The sequence below is a fragment of the Manacus vitellinus genome, unplaced genomic scaffold, assembly GCF_001715985.3.
Source record: "Manacus vitellinus isolate BGI_N305 unplaced genomic scaffold, ASM171598v3 scaffold_1_pilon, whole genome shotgun sequence".
Taxonomy (NCBI): Eukaryota; Metazoa; Chordata; class Aves; order Passeriformes; family Pipridae; genus Manacus; species Manacus vitellinus.
In genome coordinates, this window is record NW_021939396.1 from 7,015,139 (window position 1) to 7,032,150 (window position 17,012).

At 37.9% G+C, this 17,012-nt stretch overlaps 1 protein-coding gene across 1 annotated transcript in view; it reads right to left on the reverse strand.

Moving 5' to 3' along the window:
- Positions 1-2,877: 2,877 nt before the first annotated feature.
- Positions 2,878-17,012, reverse strand: part of TG (thyroglobulin) — a 146,726-nt gene continuing 132,591 nt past the window's right edge. The window contains exons 46-49 of the mRNA XM_029959261.1: positions 12,790-12,793; positions 8,709-8,839; positions 7,754-7,944; positions 2,878-3,181 (exon numbers count right to left, since the gene is read on the reverse strand). Of these exons, the coding sequence (XP_029815121.1) occupies positions 3,066-3,181; positions 7,754-7,944; positions 8,709-8,839; positions 12,790-12,793 (442 nt within the window). The 3' untranslated portion in view covers positions 2,878-3,065. The remainder of the gene's footprint in view (positions 3,182-7,753; positions 7,945-8,708; positions 8,840-12,789; positions 12,794-17,012) is intronic.

Genomic DNA, 17,012 nt, shown 5'->3' on the forward strand with positions numbered 1-17,012 from the left:
GTTCACAACCAAAGACTGAATCATGTGTGCTGCTGCAAATGTTATTTCATATTTCAAAAATGTTTGAGCTTAAGGACCCAGAATGGAAGATGTGGGAAGATGAGGAAATGTGGGATTCGAGGAACACAAGGGATCATGAGGCTGCATTTGTCTGCATCAAAATGCACCTTGACAGAAGCAAGCTAAACGAGGTATGGAGAGTGAGCAGGACAAGTACAAGGGGAGAAGACGGTGCAGAGAACTGTGGAAGAGTATTTTCATGCTTTTTTGAAGGAGGAAACAAACAGTGGGCTATAGAAAAGAGGCTTCTAGATAACCTGGAGAGAGATAGAATGGTCTAAAGAGCTGCACCCAGTGTAATGGGGGGGGGTTTGGGGCATTCAGTCACTTATGAAATGAAGATGTTTTATGAAAATTTCATACTTCAAAAGTCTTTTTTACCAAACTGACAGTCAAGCTGAGTACCTCAGGAGGGGTGACCTAAAAGGCAAGTCAGACCTGCCTATCTACCAAGCCAACCAGACAGACAAGACTGTAATTAGGAGGATACTAGGCTAAGCTGCTGCTTTCCTAGTTCAAAATTAAAACCTTTTCTCAAATTCCAGAGGCATCTCTGGGCTCAAGGTGGAGCTGAATAGTGAGTGGGGAAAGGTTATATATTTGGCTTTCTTTAACACAAGTCAATACTGAATAGTTTTAAATCTGTCCTTTGTTTACCAGTTACATGGGCAGGAGGTTAGTACTGGAGTTGCTGTGTACAACAATTAGTTCTCAAATATTTTTAAATTTTTGTATTTTCTGCTTTATGATGTTGTGATGCAGAAGACAGTGAGTTCACAGTAGTGTGAAAGGATCCCTGATGAACTGAGCATTTCCTGTTGGAGTTTTTGGAGGTGTTTTTTTTTTTATTTAATGGTTTAGAAGCCAGTTGAGACTAATTACTTTTTGGGAATGACACTGCCAAAATTTGTATACAGGGCAGGGAGAAAAACTATTTCTTTTCCTTTTTTATTTGTAAATATTCACCTATAAAATATAATAATATTAATTAAAAGCATATGCTTATAGTTTACTAGAATTTAAGTGGTTTAGGTACATATTTAACATTCCAGTGATTCTGCAATAGCCTTTTGATGTCTCTTCAGCAGGACATATGGGATATTGGGTTGATTTGTCAGAATTGTTACTCTCATGGCCCACTTTTTCCCAAAGTGATTGTTTGTAATAATACAGCCTGGCAAATGGCTATACCAAGCCAATTGTCCACAAACAGCAGCCCATATTAACATCAGTATTTCACAGGGATTTGGCTGATGTTCTGGAGAATTTGATTTTTTTTTTAGGAGTACAGTGCAGAAGAAAAGAACATTAGCTGGGAGAAAACGACTCAGCATGAGGATTGTAAGGTAGGCAGACCAGTGTAGAGGTCAAAGTGATCTAAAATGCATTAGATTAGTTATAATGCATTTGTTTAGTGGATGATGAAGAAGAACTTTTCACATTTATTGAGAATTTATATATATATATATAATAAAGAAGATTGACAGGACTATTAGGGTCAAGCCAAGAAGGACTAGGATGCTTCCACTGTGGAAATTATGTGGCTGAAAATATGCACATGACTGCCTCCATATGTGGACACAGGTAAAATCATACCTGTTACTAATATAAGATGTTTTCTCAGGGTGCATTAAGTTGTAAATAGAATCTATTAGACATAGGTTTCAAGGAGCTGTCTCAAAAGAGGGAAAAGTAAACCCAATTTTGGCCAAGAAATCATAACTGCTGTATCTATAGTTACTGCAAAGAAAGAATCCTCTGTTGAAATTCACGTTTAAGATCTGGGCTTTTTAAAAAGTTTTTAAATATTTTCATTTTTTTCCATTACCCGTTAGCTAGTTTAAATAAAGTTAATGATGGAAAATTCAGTTTGAGTTCTCCATCTTTACTCTTTTATTTTTAGTCAGTTAACAAGCTTCTTGATTCTTTTTATTTTTATTGAACAAGATGTAAGTATAAGAACTATGAGTGTTACACAGTTTTTCTTCTGTCTTGGTAACATCTTTGGAAACATGGATACATGGAAGACAGCAGTAAAGACTGCTCATGCACTGGCAAAGGTCTCAAGAAGCAAACAAAACCTTGTGAGTTGTTTTAGTAATTATTTCAGCACTGCAAAGAAATTTGTGTCCTACTCAAATCAATGGAAATGTTGTGAAATATCATAAAAGTGTGTGTGATAAACTAGCAACTGAGGATTATGCCAAACAATCCCAGCAATGAATTAACAACCTAATCCAAAATACTTTAAGAGCCATTACAGGTATCCTATGATTTTCCCTACACTTCCAAAACTAGTCTGTATCTCACCTTCTCCTTCCAAAAGATAAATGTTCCAAGAACAAGTTCTAAGTTTTAATTAACATATTCTTTCTGTTATCTCTGCTGTGTGTTCTGCCTTAACCAAATTGTCTTACACATAATTTCACAAGGATCATGACATGAATATAACGTGTGCATGTGCCTGACTTCATGTGAACACACTCGGTGCATACTCTTACTTCTCTTCTTACATTGTTCTCTCTTCCCATTTTGAAGTTTTTTAGTTTTCTCCAGAATGCCAAATCAGGCTCCCACTCCTATGAGCAGCTTGTGATAGGACAAGTAACAATCAAGGACAAGACAGATGTGACATCTAACAAATCTGAGCCTCATCAACCCAGAGACTCCTAAGTGGTTTAATGTATGGCTTTTTCTGGCTGGTGGTACTACAACATGTTGGCAATTGTGTAGTTGCAAGAAATGAAGTCCAAGCATATTTGTTTTGGTTTTGCAGTTTTTATTGATACTTCATTTTTCAAATTACAGTTTCTTTTGACCTTATACAATAGCTGTAGTATTTATTTTGTGCCATATTCATCAATTTTCTTGAAAAACTACCTTATTGAGAAGTCTACTTTACTTGTTCAGAAAGTTAACTAAAGGAAGCAGCTTGTTCATTCAGTGTGAGATGGTTGTGCAGATGTACAACATGTGACAAACCCATCTGATAGCACTGTGATTTCCTATCTGCTGTAAGACACTCTGTCTCCCAGGGGCTGGCTCTCCAGGGAGGAAAGTCCTTCACTGGGAGCTTCACTAGGGCTGTTTTCACCAGATGATTCTCCATCACTTGCACTTCCTGAAAAGACAATATAATTGAGATAAAAAGAGATGTCATATCCTTGATGAAGCAGGTTGTGAGGTACACAGTTGATCAATGACACTTAGAAGACTTTTATGCAACTATAAATGTTCAGGAAGATATTTTTCTCAGTTTGCAGTCCATTTGCAAAATGCTTTAGGGTAACAGCAGATCACCTGATGATATTTAAGAATTGTGCCTCCAGCATGCTTTAAATAATTGCCATTGGAATGTATAATAGTTTGCTCTCCACTCATCCAAGACTTTTTTTTTTTTGTATTATCTCCTGATACTTCCCTACTAGGTAGGAAGTGTGGGGAACATTAATTTTTTGTCTGTCTGGAATATACAAGGCCCCAAGGACCCCACCTCTGATAGGTCTCTTCTTTATTATGTTTTTCCTTCTGTGGTTTTACTCTTCCACCCTATTTCAGTGACACATTTGCCTCAGCACCACCAAACCGTGTCAAGAAAGTGTACTGAGGGTGCTTATTAAATGTCTCCTAGAGAGAGTGCTCTCATAGCTGCACAAATATCCCCCCATACTAAAGGAATCTGTTCTCTAGCTGAGATTTTGAAAAGGAAGGTGTGAATAGAAAGGATAAAAGATTAATTCTAACCACAACATTCCTGATTCGGCTTTGATTCAAGTCTGAACTCTGAATACTGTTGCTTTTTTTGGACTCTTGTGTGGTTACCCTTGGTGTCCCAGAGCTCATGGAAAAGGCTTCAGCTTTGGTACCTGTTTTCTACAGATGGGGTCCAGTCTGGCTAACTTGGACATGTAAAATATGCCCAGATGTCTAAATGTAGGCACAAGAGTTAGGCAGACAAGATTCAACTTTGAGACACTAAAGGTATCTCTTTCTCCCCATTTGCAACATTGCTTACAGAGGCACTTCTTTTAGGAGGACTGGTTCTGTTTAGATACCAGTCAGATGAGTAAGAGATGAAGACTGGATCCAAGTCCACCTGTTTGGGATGCAGTGAGAGGCCCCTTACAAAGGGACTCACTGTTAGGCAGTACAGTCCACCATACTATGCAAGGGGAATTTTAGCATTCAGACATCTGTCTGAATATACATAAACATTCTGGAGCTCCTGTTTTTAACTGAATTGCAAGTTGTTAACACATTCTCTGGAAAAAGCCATTCACAGCTTATTTTTTCCACAATGGCCACTCTTCTTGTTTATCGTTTTGATGTTTCCCATGGAAACCGTCATAATTCAAAATATAAAGCATGTCTTTGAAATGCAACCATGGGAACTCCATTTACTAAATCCAAACCTTTTCAAGCATCAACAGTTTCATAATTCCCCAGGTAGACTGCTCCTCAAAATGCCTACTCTACAAACTGGTCTCAAACAAAAATTCAAGAGATTTATAGTTTATCTGCAATGAAACAAATTCAGACTTCCCTCCATAATTTGTAAAGGCACTGCCAGCAAACACCATGATGAATCAATGCATTTATGACATGAATTTTGTTAAATTATCTCCAATTACATCTACATACATTCCATTTATGTGCCAGGAACAAATTATACGTTCCATCAGTAAATATTGTGCTCTGATCACAAAATGAAACACCTACTTCAACTTGGACAGTATTTTACAGAATGGAAAGAAAATTGCAAGTAATAGTTAAGCTAGATAAATATACAACAGTTTCTAGATCCAGCAGTGAATAACTTAAAGACATGTAAGATTCTAAATATGAGAAGATTTTATCCCAGAAACTGCAATTTATGAGTTTAGCATAAACCACAACAAGGAATACCTCGGTTTTCAGTTGGACTGAGATATTGAGCTTTGAGCCTTCAGTTATCCTTAATTTGACATTTCTAAGTCAAGACATTTCACCTGGTTCTATACAAAGGATCAAGAAAGATTTTTGAAAAGCTAGTTTCTGTTATATTTTATGATCACTGGCTTGTCTAGTTCTTCTCCATTTTATTGAAATATGTTGGGGTTTTTTGCTTACAGATCACAGATGACATATGAAGCTGAAAAAAACTGATTTCAAGGAAAAGGTGAGATGGGCAAAACAGAATTCATCACAATAGGTTGAGACTGCATCAGACTACATTCTGTACATCTTTGCACTTACATGTGAAAACTGGATTGTTTCGTTATCAGTACCTCTTGCTGACACACTTGTAACTTCCATCTACTTGGCAGGAGGCCACAGATTGCAATCCATAATAATCCAAGAACACTATCATGGACTTTTATATTTATTGAAAGGTGGGAAAGTGTTAGATCGGACCTCAGAGTACCTGACTGACAGCCTGACAGCACTCCAGGAACAGAGGCTGGAGCACTCAGGTAACAACAGAGGTGCAATGCTTCTGTTCTGAAGGGAGGTAGAGCAAGTAACCTTGGGTGCAAAGGAGACACATCAACATGATGCACAGGGATGCAACTCCTGCAGAATCCAATTTTTGGGAGCTATGCAAGTGATGAACTTGTACTGATGGATTGACACATTTCAGCACAACATCTCAAAAAAAATTGAGGGTCTTCAGCCATCAGCATCCGAATTTTATATTGTCTTTCTAGGGGAACTGATGAACATTATGAATCTTTTTTCCAAGGAGGTGTGCTCAGATTGTTATCAAGAGACCCACAGTATGAATCTCTATAAGATACCATCCCAGGCTGAGGTCTGGAACAGAAATGGGTTTGATGCGATGCCTATTAAAATTGTATGAGAAGTTTCAGTATTCCAAGGCGAGATAAGATTAAAGATGACTATCAGGGCAAGGCAACAAGCCAACACTGCTATGAGATGGAATTTAGCAGAAGTCAGCTGTGTAACTGCATTAGCATGGTACTGGGGCCAAGCAAACACTGGCTTAAAGAGCCAGCCGGGTGTACTCAGTTCTGCTTGAAGAATAACATGTTGACATGTACTTTTTAAATCTTTTCTTGACAATCTATACTCCATAAATTTCACACTTTATGGCTTGTTTTCAAAAATTTTACTCAACTTCGTGAACTCTTTCTGTGTGTTTTTCTCTCCCTCCCTATTTTTTTGTTTAACATTCCAGTATTTGGCTTTGGCCACTGACAAGGGCAGGATATTGAGTTAGACAGATCATTGGACCAACTCATACACGAATGTTGTGTTCTTATGCCAGTTTGGATGGTTTTAGACCTTCTCTGTGCCAAAACTAATCTGCCCTGGTAGATATTTTTCCACCTTTTGGGGGGATAATCTGTAAATGCTGGGAATAGCCTCTGTCCGTGGTGCTTGGTCAACAGTAATGCTCAGTCTGGCATTACGCAGGCATAATGCTGAGAGGTGAAGTCCCAAAAGATCTAGAAGTTATAGCCAGGACTGTTTAAACATCACAATCAAGCTTTGAAAATTAGCAATATCTCAACCACCAGAAAGCCATTGGAGAGATCAAAATATCCCCTCTGAACTTGAAAGATTTTGAGGGACATCAAGAAACTGATGAAAAGGCTTTCTGCAAAATCTTGAGTTCACTTTGGAAGAAAGACCATGAGTGAAGACTGGAGCTGTCTCTTCAACAAGAGAATTGATGCCTTCTGTTTGCATCAGAATCACCAAATTAATGGTTCTGAGACATTACAGTTTTGCCTTACACAAATGTCAGCCTCAGCCCATTTGAAGTCTTCTGTCAGCCACAGATACCCTGGGTAGTTTGGTGTCTTGGAAAGTACATTTTGTTCCCAGAATTGCAATGTCCCCAAAAGCAGAGAGAGCTCGAAGATGAAACCTTAGGACATAAAAAACACTCGCAAACTTGCAGGCCTCCAAGAACAATTCAAAACATCTCTGCCTGCCAAAAAGGGATGGTTTTGTTTGCTTTCCTCGAGGCTATCCAAATTTATTTACAAGATACACAGCCACGAAGTGGACTTTATTTACCAGAATTAATTCAGGACAGGCAGCAGATTGAAATCTCTGTGGAGTTGGTTTTACTGTCCTAAGCAGTAAGAAAAAATTGAAGGACTCTTATAGCTGCATTGAAATTTATGGTGACGAAGGAGAAATACAAGGGGCATAATCAGCATAACTATAAAAAAAAAGTCAGAGAAATTTATCTGTTGTGAAGTCAAAGCATACAGGAACGATAATGACATATAAGTAAAGCCTCAGTTACAACTTTACAGTGGATAGTCATCATTGTGCTCCTCCTAAACCATAGGAATCTCAGCATTCTCATGTTAGGTGTTTCCAGGAGACAAAACAGGCCTGTATACCCAGCCTTCCAATTTAGTCAAAGTCTATATTATAACTGCAAATAGAGAGCAAACTATTAGAAGATATAGCTTTGTTATATCATCACAGCAGGAAGATTTCTCTAGTTCTAACTCCAGAGCAATTAAACTTTATTACTCACTATCTGCTACAAAATAAATTTGTTTACTGTTGCATCCTTTCACTCTCAGGACAGTCTTAACTATATGCCCCAGACAATGAAAAATGTTTAATTTATGAAAAGTGTTTTTCCACAGTGATAGAGCTACATTCAGAGGAAAACATTAAGCAGAGAATTTAGATTTTATTTAATGTCAGAAAATGCTCTTCTCACCTGTGGATGCTTTCAGCCTTCTGATATAATCAGACCAAAAGGAACAGTCTGCTTTTTTCAATCCTTTAAGTGTTGGTAAAGAAACAGTGAACTCCTTGTAGTTATCACCATCATCACTTGACAGATACATAGGCCAGAAGGGCATCACCCCTGACATCCTTCTCGAGAAACTATGAAAGTAGTTTGGATTTCTAAGGGAGCAGGAGAAATGATCATTAGAAAACAATGACATGAACAGTAAAGTGAGACGAAGATTGGGTAGGTCAGGGAAATGTGTATCCAGTCCCTCTGGCCAGCAGGGCTCAAATTCAGTCCACAGTGGTGAATCATCCACGGTAACTTGTTAGTTCCTAAGTTCCTAGTCCTTAGTTCCTAAGGAACAGGTACATAGAATCTGTATAGACACAGGCTTATGAACACCCTCAACAGCCCTCAATCCCAACCCAACCCAAGATACCATAAAAAGCACATGAAGTCACCCTTCCCCCCATTCCCACACTAGTTTTCTAGAGATACTCCTCATTCTCAAGCATGGTCACAGCACAGTAAAGTTGAAGAATATTCACAGACTAGTTAGTAAAGGCTGCACTGTGTCCCCCCTTTTTTGGGGGGGATAAGGGAACTCTTAGGCAAGAGACTTCAGAATGTGGGTCCTAGAACTAAGCTCTAGAAACAACAAGAAGGCCTCTGCAGCCCCTATGTATTTAAGCAGAATTTGCTGCTGGTCAATGGAGACAAAATGTCTATTCCTTCTAGCTAAGAGTCAAACTACAAATCTTTGGTGTCTGCTCTGCTTGAGGACTTTCCAACAGTTTTGACCAAAACCCTCTATAGGCTTACAAGTTGTTAGAAGAAATGGAGGCTGTTTGAGAGAGGGCAGGATCTGGACTGACTACACTCCGTATACTCTTCATCTCGTCCCCAGTCATAGCAATCTTAAATACCACCCACTTACCCAGAGTTTACAAAATTGGAGATATACTGCATAATTTGCAAGGAAAGACCCTTTTCTTCCAGAGTGAATTGTTCTTCATACTTCGGGTAGAATGGCAGACCAAATGCATACTGAACATCCAGCAAGAGCTCCTGACCTGAGCTAAAGTAAATATTTATGGAAAGATAATTAAAACCATCATCTATTTGTTTGGGTAAGAAAGGGATATAATGTAATTCAGAGAATAAAGCAAAATGGTATATAATTAATGACCATTAATTAGAGTGTGGAGAGCTGTGGGACTTTTTCAAATCAAAACATAAAAGAAGAGCAAGCAATAACAGGGAGAATTTGCCACTAGATTAATGCAGGGTCTTTAACATTTGTTACAAGAGCAAATTGTGGAAGGTATCAGGGCACATTTTCTAAATTAAAGAGAAAGTGATAGAGAGAAAGTCACTTGGCTATTCCTTAAATGTCTCTTAAGTTATGGACAGATTTTCACTAAATTCAGAAAGTGGAAGCAAGTGGTGACATGGATTCTGGCAGCCACGATGGAAGGCTAATTATGGTTTATTTCACAGACTTGGAATAAAATCCTGGCCCTTCTTAGCAGCAATTGGATTTTTTCCATTGACTTCACTGTGGCCAGGATTCTAACCCAAATCTTTGGATAAGAAAAGATGTAATAGGAGATGTTTATGAAGATTTTTCTTAGACACAGTTTTAATCTAATTTCTCTGCTGGTTGGGTGGTTTTGACTCATACACTCTGTTCTCCCCTAGTTTTATATGGCAGCCAAGTCAAAACAGCTTGAGATAATCACCTAGATCAGATTTAAGAAAGAACAATTCTTGAATAGTTCCATGTAATAATTAACACATATTATAAGGAATATTTCAACAATTCAGAGACAAGACTGGCCAGGTAAGACCGCAACACTTGCAGGACCTAACAGTAAAGGTCACACACCTCAACACCTTCAAGTGCTGCAGAAAAACAGTGGTCAATTTCTGCTAATAAAATTATAACTAAATTATGCTCAACACACAGCTTTGAACCACATTTCAGAAGGAGACATTTCTTTTGTGGTCCAATTGCATTTTGCATATTCCACATTTAGACAAAGGTCTTATTGACTTGGTTTAGTGCTGCATGAAGGCAGACAGCATCAGGGGACCTGGGAGAAGGAACAGATGTCTGTGAGGCAAGAACAAACAAATCCCAGATCCACTCAGCAAGATTTGATCTGCACTGGCTGCAGTGGCTGTTGTCAAAAGGTGTCACAACTGAAACTATTTTATCTTTGGGCATGAAATGCAGCAGCACTGATATGACCCTGATACTGCCTCCAAAGGAACAAGGAGTGTAGTTCAAACTATTATGGGCAGGTGGGTTGAAAGCAAGATGACTCTTTTACATTTTATAAGTGGTGGCACCAAAATCTCTATTTTGAAAAACAAACACACAGCTCTCTAAATGAAATACATCTTTGGTTGTGTTTTCCTTAGTCTTATCATAATACCTCAGTAATACTTTGCATCTGGAAAGTGAATTATTCACAGATTATTCACCAAAAAAATGTAGAACTGAAACGAGATTAAAGCATATTTTTCTTCCCCAAATGTTTATAGAAGGATTAAGCAAGATCATAGTTTAATAATTTTGCCTTAAAAATAATTTGCTTGGCCCAGTATACAACAGCAATTTCTAGTGTCAGTATTCCAGCAAAGGTATGATATACTTAAAGGAGCAATTTTCTTTTCAATGAAGAGTTGCTTTTGATTAGATTACAGGACATGAAATTAGTTGAGGTGCAATGAAGAGACAAGTGTACCCATTTAGGGAAGGCATAGCAGAGATGAACTTAGCTGTGAAGCTAAAATAAGTGAGCTGGGACTGAGTTTTTCCCCCCAGTGAGACTGTTCTCAGTCCTCATGTTTCTAGAGGTGAAAACTGCTAAGGTCACAGCCCAGACTGAAATTCAGCAGTCTCTTAAATACATAACTTTTTAGGTTTGAAATTATTTGTACAACTCTTTTGGGTTTGATATAAAGATATAAAGTGGTAAAAAAGGCTATAATTTCATGGGCTGCTTTCAATATTTCTCGTTGATGTGAAAGAAAACATGAGGATAAGAAAAAAACCCTAAGGTTAAGAGAGGAAAGAGGCACATAAATAAACGCACAGAACAGCAGGAAAGACAACTGGGAAACATATAGAGGGCAGCTAGATGAGAAATATCAGAGGAATATTTCTGTCTCCTCCCTCAAACTCTGATCATAGAATCACAGAATCAAAGAATGATAGAATGGTTTGGGTTGGAAGGGACCAGAGGGGAGTGCCAAATGGCCAGAAATATCCAAACAAGGACCTTGGAGTCTTGTAGGAGCTCTGAGCGTACTCAAGGTAGCACCAGGTAGAGACAGTGTTTTGACTGGAAGAAAAGTGGAGTGAGAGAAAGAGAGAAGTGACAAATAAACATTTACAGCTTTGCTGTTGTGCACTACCAGCTCTGCAGGGAAGTTTTTATTTCCTGAGCTGCTCCAAACTGCACTCCCAGGATACTGTACAGGTGCTCAATAGCAGCAACTCTGAATGGGGAAACAAAGGTTCCACAACCAGTGCATTTCAGAGCACAATTTGATAAAAGAAAGGATAGCAAGAAATAAGGGCAAAGGGGGTTTTTTAAGTGTTTTTAAGGAATCCAAACTAATAGCAACTAACTTCTGCTATGGAAGTCCCTTTTCAAGGAACAGATCTGTTATTTTACTAACAGTGGTGAATGCAATTATGTGTAAGGATGAAATCTTGGATTTATTGACTACACAGGACTAGTACTTCATGCAAAGGTATCACTTCAGATCTTCCCTGTATAACTTTGCATTTAAAATGTCAATGTTTTTAGAAACAGATTCATAGCTCCTCTTCTTATGTGACAAGACAGACCAGTAAACTGAGCCATGGGGAAGCTAGGATACAGATCCTACCACTTTGTTCACATTAAAATGAGGTCTCTGTGGGGAATTTTCAGTTCACCTCAGAAGGAGGCGCTACTGGAGTTCAGTTATCCAGTTTACAGAAAATCAGATGGCAAAATCTGAAATGATTTAACAGTAGACCCTGAAATATCATTTGCAGGGAATTTTCATTATCCAGTTCCAAGCCATTTAATTGGATAGGTGTAGGTTCTGAGAAATTTTTCCTTGAACCTGAGATGGAGTATCCATTTAAATGTTTCTAATTAAGAAAGACAGAAAGGAATTACTTAGCCATTCAGATACTCCACTGCTCTCTCTGTAGAGCTGTGGCTACTTTCATGTACAAAACAGCTTCGATGGGGAAGAGTAAAAGATGAGTAGATCAGAATTTAGAACAAAAATACCCAGTTAATGGTTAACTTGGTTTAAATTCTTGTTCCAAATCAAAGATAGCATAGATGTAAACCCCCTCATCCAACAGCTGAAGTTAGCATCTTAATCACAAGCTTTTGGAACAGAAAAAACAAACAAACAAACAAACAAAAAAAACAAAACCAAAAAAAAACCAAAAGAAAACAAAGCAGCAACAACAACAAAAATACCCAAAAAAACCCCAACCGAGCCCCCCAACTCAGAACTCCTCAAAAATTTTGTTTGCAAAATGAAATTGTCGTCACTGGTTATCCATAATCATGGCAGTCAGAATAGAAGAACATGACCTGGCAGACCACCATGCTATTCTGTGCTAGGACTGAATGCACAACTTGAAGTTGGGGCTGCAGGGACCTCACAGTGTGTTCTGTGGTAAATTAGGACATATATCTCATTTTGAACTTTGTCCTTGCTCTAGGTCTGGCTAATTAGTTCATACTGGAAGCTCATCCTGATGATTAATGACTGACTCTGGCCTAATATTTCTCTTTTTTTCCCTTTCCTTTAAAAATAGTCCTTACTTTCCTTTTCAACTAGTTTCAACTAATATCAAACCCTTTTGAGTCATAGCTTCTATTCTTAGTTGTCTTAATGTAGTTTTTGGTTCTTTTTAAAAACTACACACACATGTAGAAGCCAATGTAAATTATCTCAAAATTCAAATGATATCTTATACGATACCAAAATACCAAACTTCCCACTGCTATTCAGTCATTTAAATTTTAAAATAACAAGACAAACATAACAAGCCAGAGTTCAGCCAGAGTTACCAGAGATCGTCTGAGAAATTGAGAAGAAATATTGTACTCAAACTCATGTCAGTCACTGACCCGAGCAGATATTGGCAATTGGTGACAGATTGGGGAGGTAAGAAAACCATTTATCCTTTAATGTAAACCTTTTTGAAAATAACTGCTCATTTTAACAGTTCTGGGAAAGATTTAGTGTTAGAGATGGGATCTCAGCTTTGAGTTCCTAGTCCTGCAATGAAGGCCCTGTTCAGTATCCCATTGGCAAGAGTAGGACTATCATCATAAAAACCAAAAAAATAGCTCTCCACTGTCACTTGGCTTTGGTGAGAACAGGTTATTATTTAAATTCTGATTGAGTTGAGCACCATAGGTGAAACCCAGACTCATAGAGTTGGTGATAAATCTCCTGCTGATTTGAACCAACATAGGATTTCATAAAAACCTTGTCTCCAGAGAAGAGGATATCATTTATATATAATGTGCCACAGCCTTCATGCTCTTGTGGCCCCATTCTGTGTTTATTTTTAACAAATAGATTTTAAATTTTTTTTTGTAAGAATTATTGGAAATATTTAATGTGCTTTTTGCACCCATCTGCATTATCTTCATATTAATACCAGCAGATTTACAAAGTATATTTGCAGATCTAGTATCCCAAACTGTGAACAGGCACCATTTCATCCATGTCATGGGAGAGGAGCAGCTTACCAACACTGCACTTCACCTGAAATGAAGTGTTCATTTTGATGCTAAGCAAAATAATTTTAAAAAATTACATATAGCCACACATCTTGTAAAAGGAAATGGCATGTGATTGCAGGGAGAAAAGAATAATCAAAGGATAGCTGGATATTTATAGAAATTTAATGGGCCAATGTAAGGCCTGGTGTGACCTCTGCAGTTCTAGGGACGCATTTGGCTCATTGCATCTCCTCTCATTACAAACTCCTGCCAGACAAATGGGGTAAAGGATGTGAAAAACAGATGAACATTCTTTTCCTTCTTCTTTTCAGGAAAATCAGGACGTATGGAAAAACTTAACTCCTAAAAGGATTAAATTGCCAGGTTTATCCACATTTGTACCAAAAAAGCCCTATAGAGACATGTGACTTGCAAAAGTATCTTGGAGTTTGCTGTGTCTTTTCCATTTGAATTACTCCCAATACACACAATGTTCCACTTTGCATTATAGCCCTGCCAATTGAAGAAAATAAAACTGAAGTAGCAGATAGTAAATTCAAGAACCTGAAAGCTCACATTAATTGAAAAAAAAATATCACAGATATTAAGGCAGGAAGAAAGCACTTTTATCAACCTGTCAGAACTCCTAAAAATCACAAATTACACAATTCTATCAGGAAATGACTGTATTTAAAATCTAGAAATAGGTATGTTGACACTTGAGTGCACTTTGGGGAGACAGAAATTTAAGCATTTGTTCATTATGGCTATTCCTGAGCTGAATGAATGGATGAATTTCCTGAAAAAGATGATGTGTCCATTGGAAGATCCTAGAGTCCCAAAGAATACATGGGGCTCTACAGATTACATATGGGAACAGCCTGTCCCAGTGCAGCACATGCAGTTCCAAAAATTGTTTTGTACTTTTCTGAATCTTTTAGCTGAATTTTTGTTTCATTTAAAGTTGATTTATGCCTTTTCTGAGCTTGGTACTTTGTCTTTGCATATTTATGACTAGTTTCCAAGATCTGAATGATAAAGGCCTCTAAACCACTTCATGGGAAAAAAGGCCATATTGTTCTGACCTCAGTCCTTTAGAAACAAAGAAACTGTCTAAAGACTTGAGAACAGTGTGATGTGGTTGTATCAGTGGGATAGCATTTTCACAGCTGTAGCTGGACATAGTGCAATGGACAAGAGGAATGAAAGGCACTTTCAATAAGAAGAGCAAAGCAACAGCTTTTAGGAGATGATTGGGAGTAGAGCTTTATAGAGCACAACAAGCTGTTGTTGCAGCAAGTGGATGTATCTGCCTAAGGCAACTGAGGTGCTTGCCCAGCTGTGTAGGCAATGTGCATCTTGTGCTTGTCACCACCTCAGTGCTAATTTATTTGCCCTCTGTGTTTACACGAGTTCCTTTGAAGGCCAGAGATATAAAGACATAAATTTCTGTCTGCCTGCACAGCACCCAATTCACAATGTGGACACCAACCTATGGGGTGTTGGTACCCATGGACTAACAGCTACAGTCAGGAGGAGAGCATGAAGTGGACAGGTGGTGGATGGATTAAAGGGCAGGGATATAATTGTTATGAAATCAAAAGAGTAGAAAAATCTCCTTTAATTAAAGGGATATAAAGAATAGCCAGAATTACCACAGCATACAGAATAAACAGAAACCAAAAATACTTTACAGAGTTGAATGGGTTTATACACAAACATTTTTGGTTTTTGTTTTTGTTTTTTTTTTTAATCAGTCAAGAGTTCCTGCCTTCAGTTAAAGGAATTGTAAGAAGCGTTACCAAAATCCAGCCAACTATGTGAGCATTGGCATGGAGCAGCCTTTCAACAGCTCACATCAACATACACAAAAGTGCACAGACAGGAGGTAAAGACAGCCCCAAATAAAATTACACAGACAGCAGATCATTTATTTGTCCCATACTCAACAATTAAGAAATTTGCGACAATTTTTTATGGTCATGTTAATGACTATAAGATAGAGATTCTTAGTCCTCAGTTCAGACTGTTACAATAATGATGCTTTGCCACCCTGCTGCAGCTGATGATCTGTCCCTCTCAGTTGGCAGAGCACTGATTTTTATGCACCATCTTTAAGACAGAACATTTGGCACCACAGTGTGAATTGGAAACTGTGCTGGTATAGCAGGCAGTACTCCTTCATATAATATGCAAAAATCACCCAGAAATCTCTTGAAGGGTTAACAAGACAAATCTTTTTATAGTTAATAATATTATCCTTGTCAAAACATACTTCTGCTATCACACATTTCTTCACTGTAACTAAAGCTATACCCCACCCTCCCCACTAATCCCAGGCAGTGCTGAGCAGCCACATTCCTCCTGCATTGTTTAGAATAAATGTTTACTCCAAGGTCTAAGTGTTCTCAGAAAGAGAGTGAGAAAATGGCAGCTGGGTTATGTATATATTTTTACCACAGATTATTAATGTGGGAGTTGGCTCCTTATTCAAATGGGAACTGAAGACTAAAGCAGACATGGTGTCATGCCAAGCTTGGGAGAATGCTACCACGTGGAAGGAGATATTATTCTGCTCTCTGCAAGATCCATTCATCTATACAAAAACTGTCAGTTCATGGTTTTATGTGATTTTCCACATATGTCATAGACATCAGTTTAGAGCGGGCTCTTTAACCCTACCCCTGTACCTATGCATGCTTGAATGTGTGTATATGTATACATTTTAGAAACATCCAGTTGCAAGACAAACTTTGGCTAATTGACTTTTACTGGTAAAAAATCCTCCCTGTTTAATAACTTTTTGTCTACTTCGCATCGTTGCATTGGGTCTGTCTTTACTGGCTGACTTCTCCCTCCCTCTCGTTTATCTTGCTGTGAGTTATTAAGGGACTGCTCCTTGTGAAACAAAAGGAAATACCAGTACTTTTTCATCCCTGCATTTTAACTCTGTTCTGTTACACATTTTGGAAGACACACATAAAGTAGAAGAGAGGTGACAAAGTAGAAATTGAAGATTATGTTGCTATATGGTGTCTTAATTAGTGAACAGTTATTTCCCCAGCCAGAATATTTTACCTAAGAGTAAATAGTCTTCCAGTGTTGCAGTTATCTGAATATTATTTTAATGTACTCTTTCCAATATCCCTGTGGGGTAGCTATTAGAAGTTATTATGGAAAATATTTAATTATATTATCATCTTCCTTATGATATAGATAGCAAATACAAAGAGGGAGAGGTCCATACCCTGTGTAAAATGGCTTCTTAGGAACAATTTAGATCCAAAGGCAAAAAGCCTCATTATTTTATCTTTTATGTTACCCTATGGACATAATACTATAAAAATTCTCATTTTCACAAGTGGAAGTCTGTATCTCAGCAAATCCAGATGCAGTCCAGTATCAAAATGGCTGAGTAATCATTTTTCTCTCAAAAGCCTATGAGTGATCAGGAATATCTAACAACGTGTTCCTCCAGC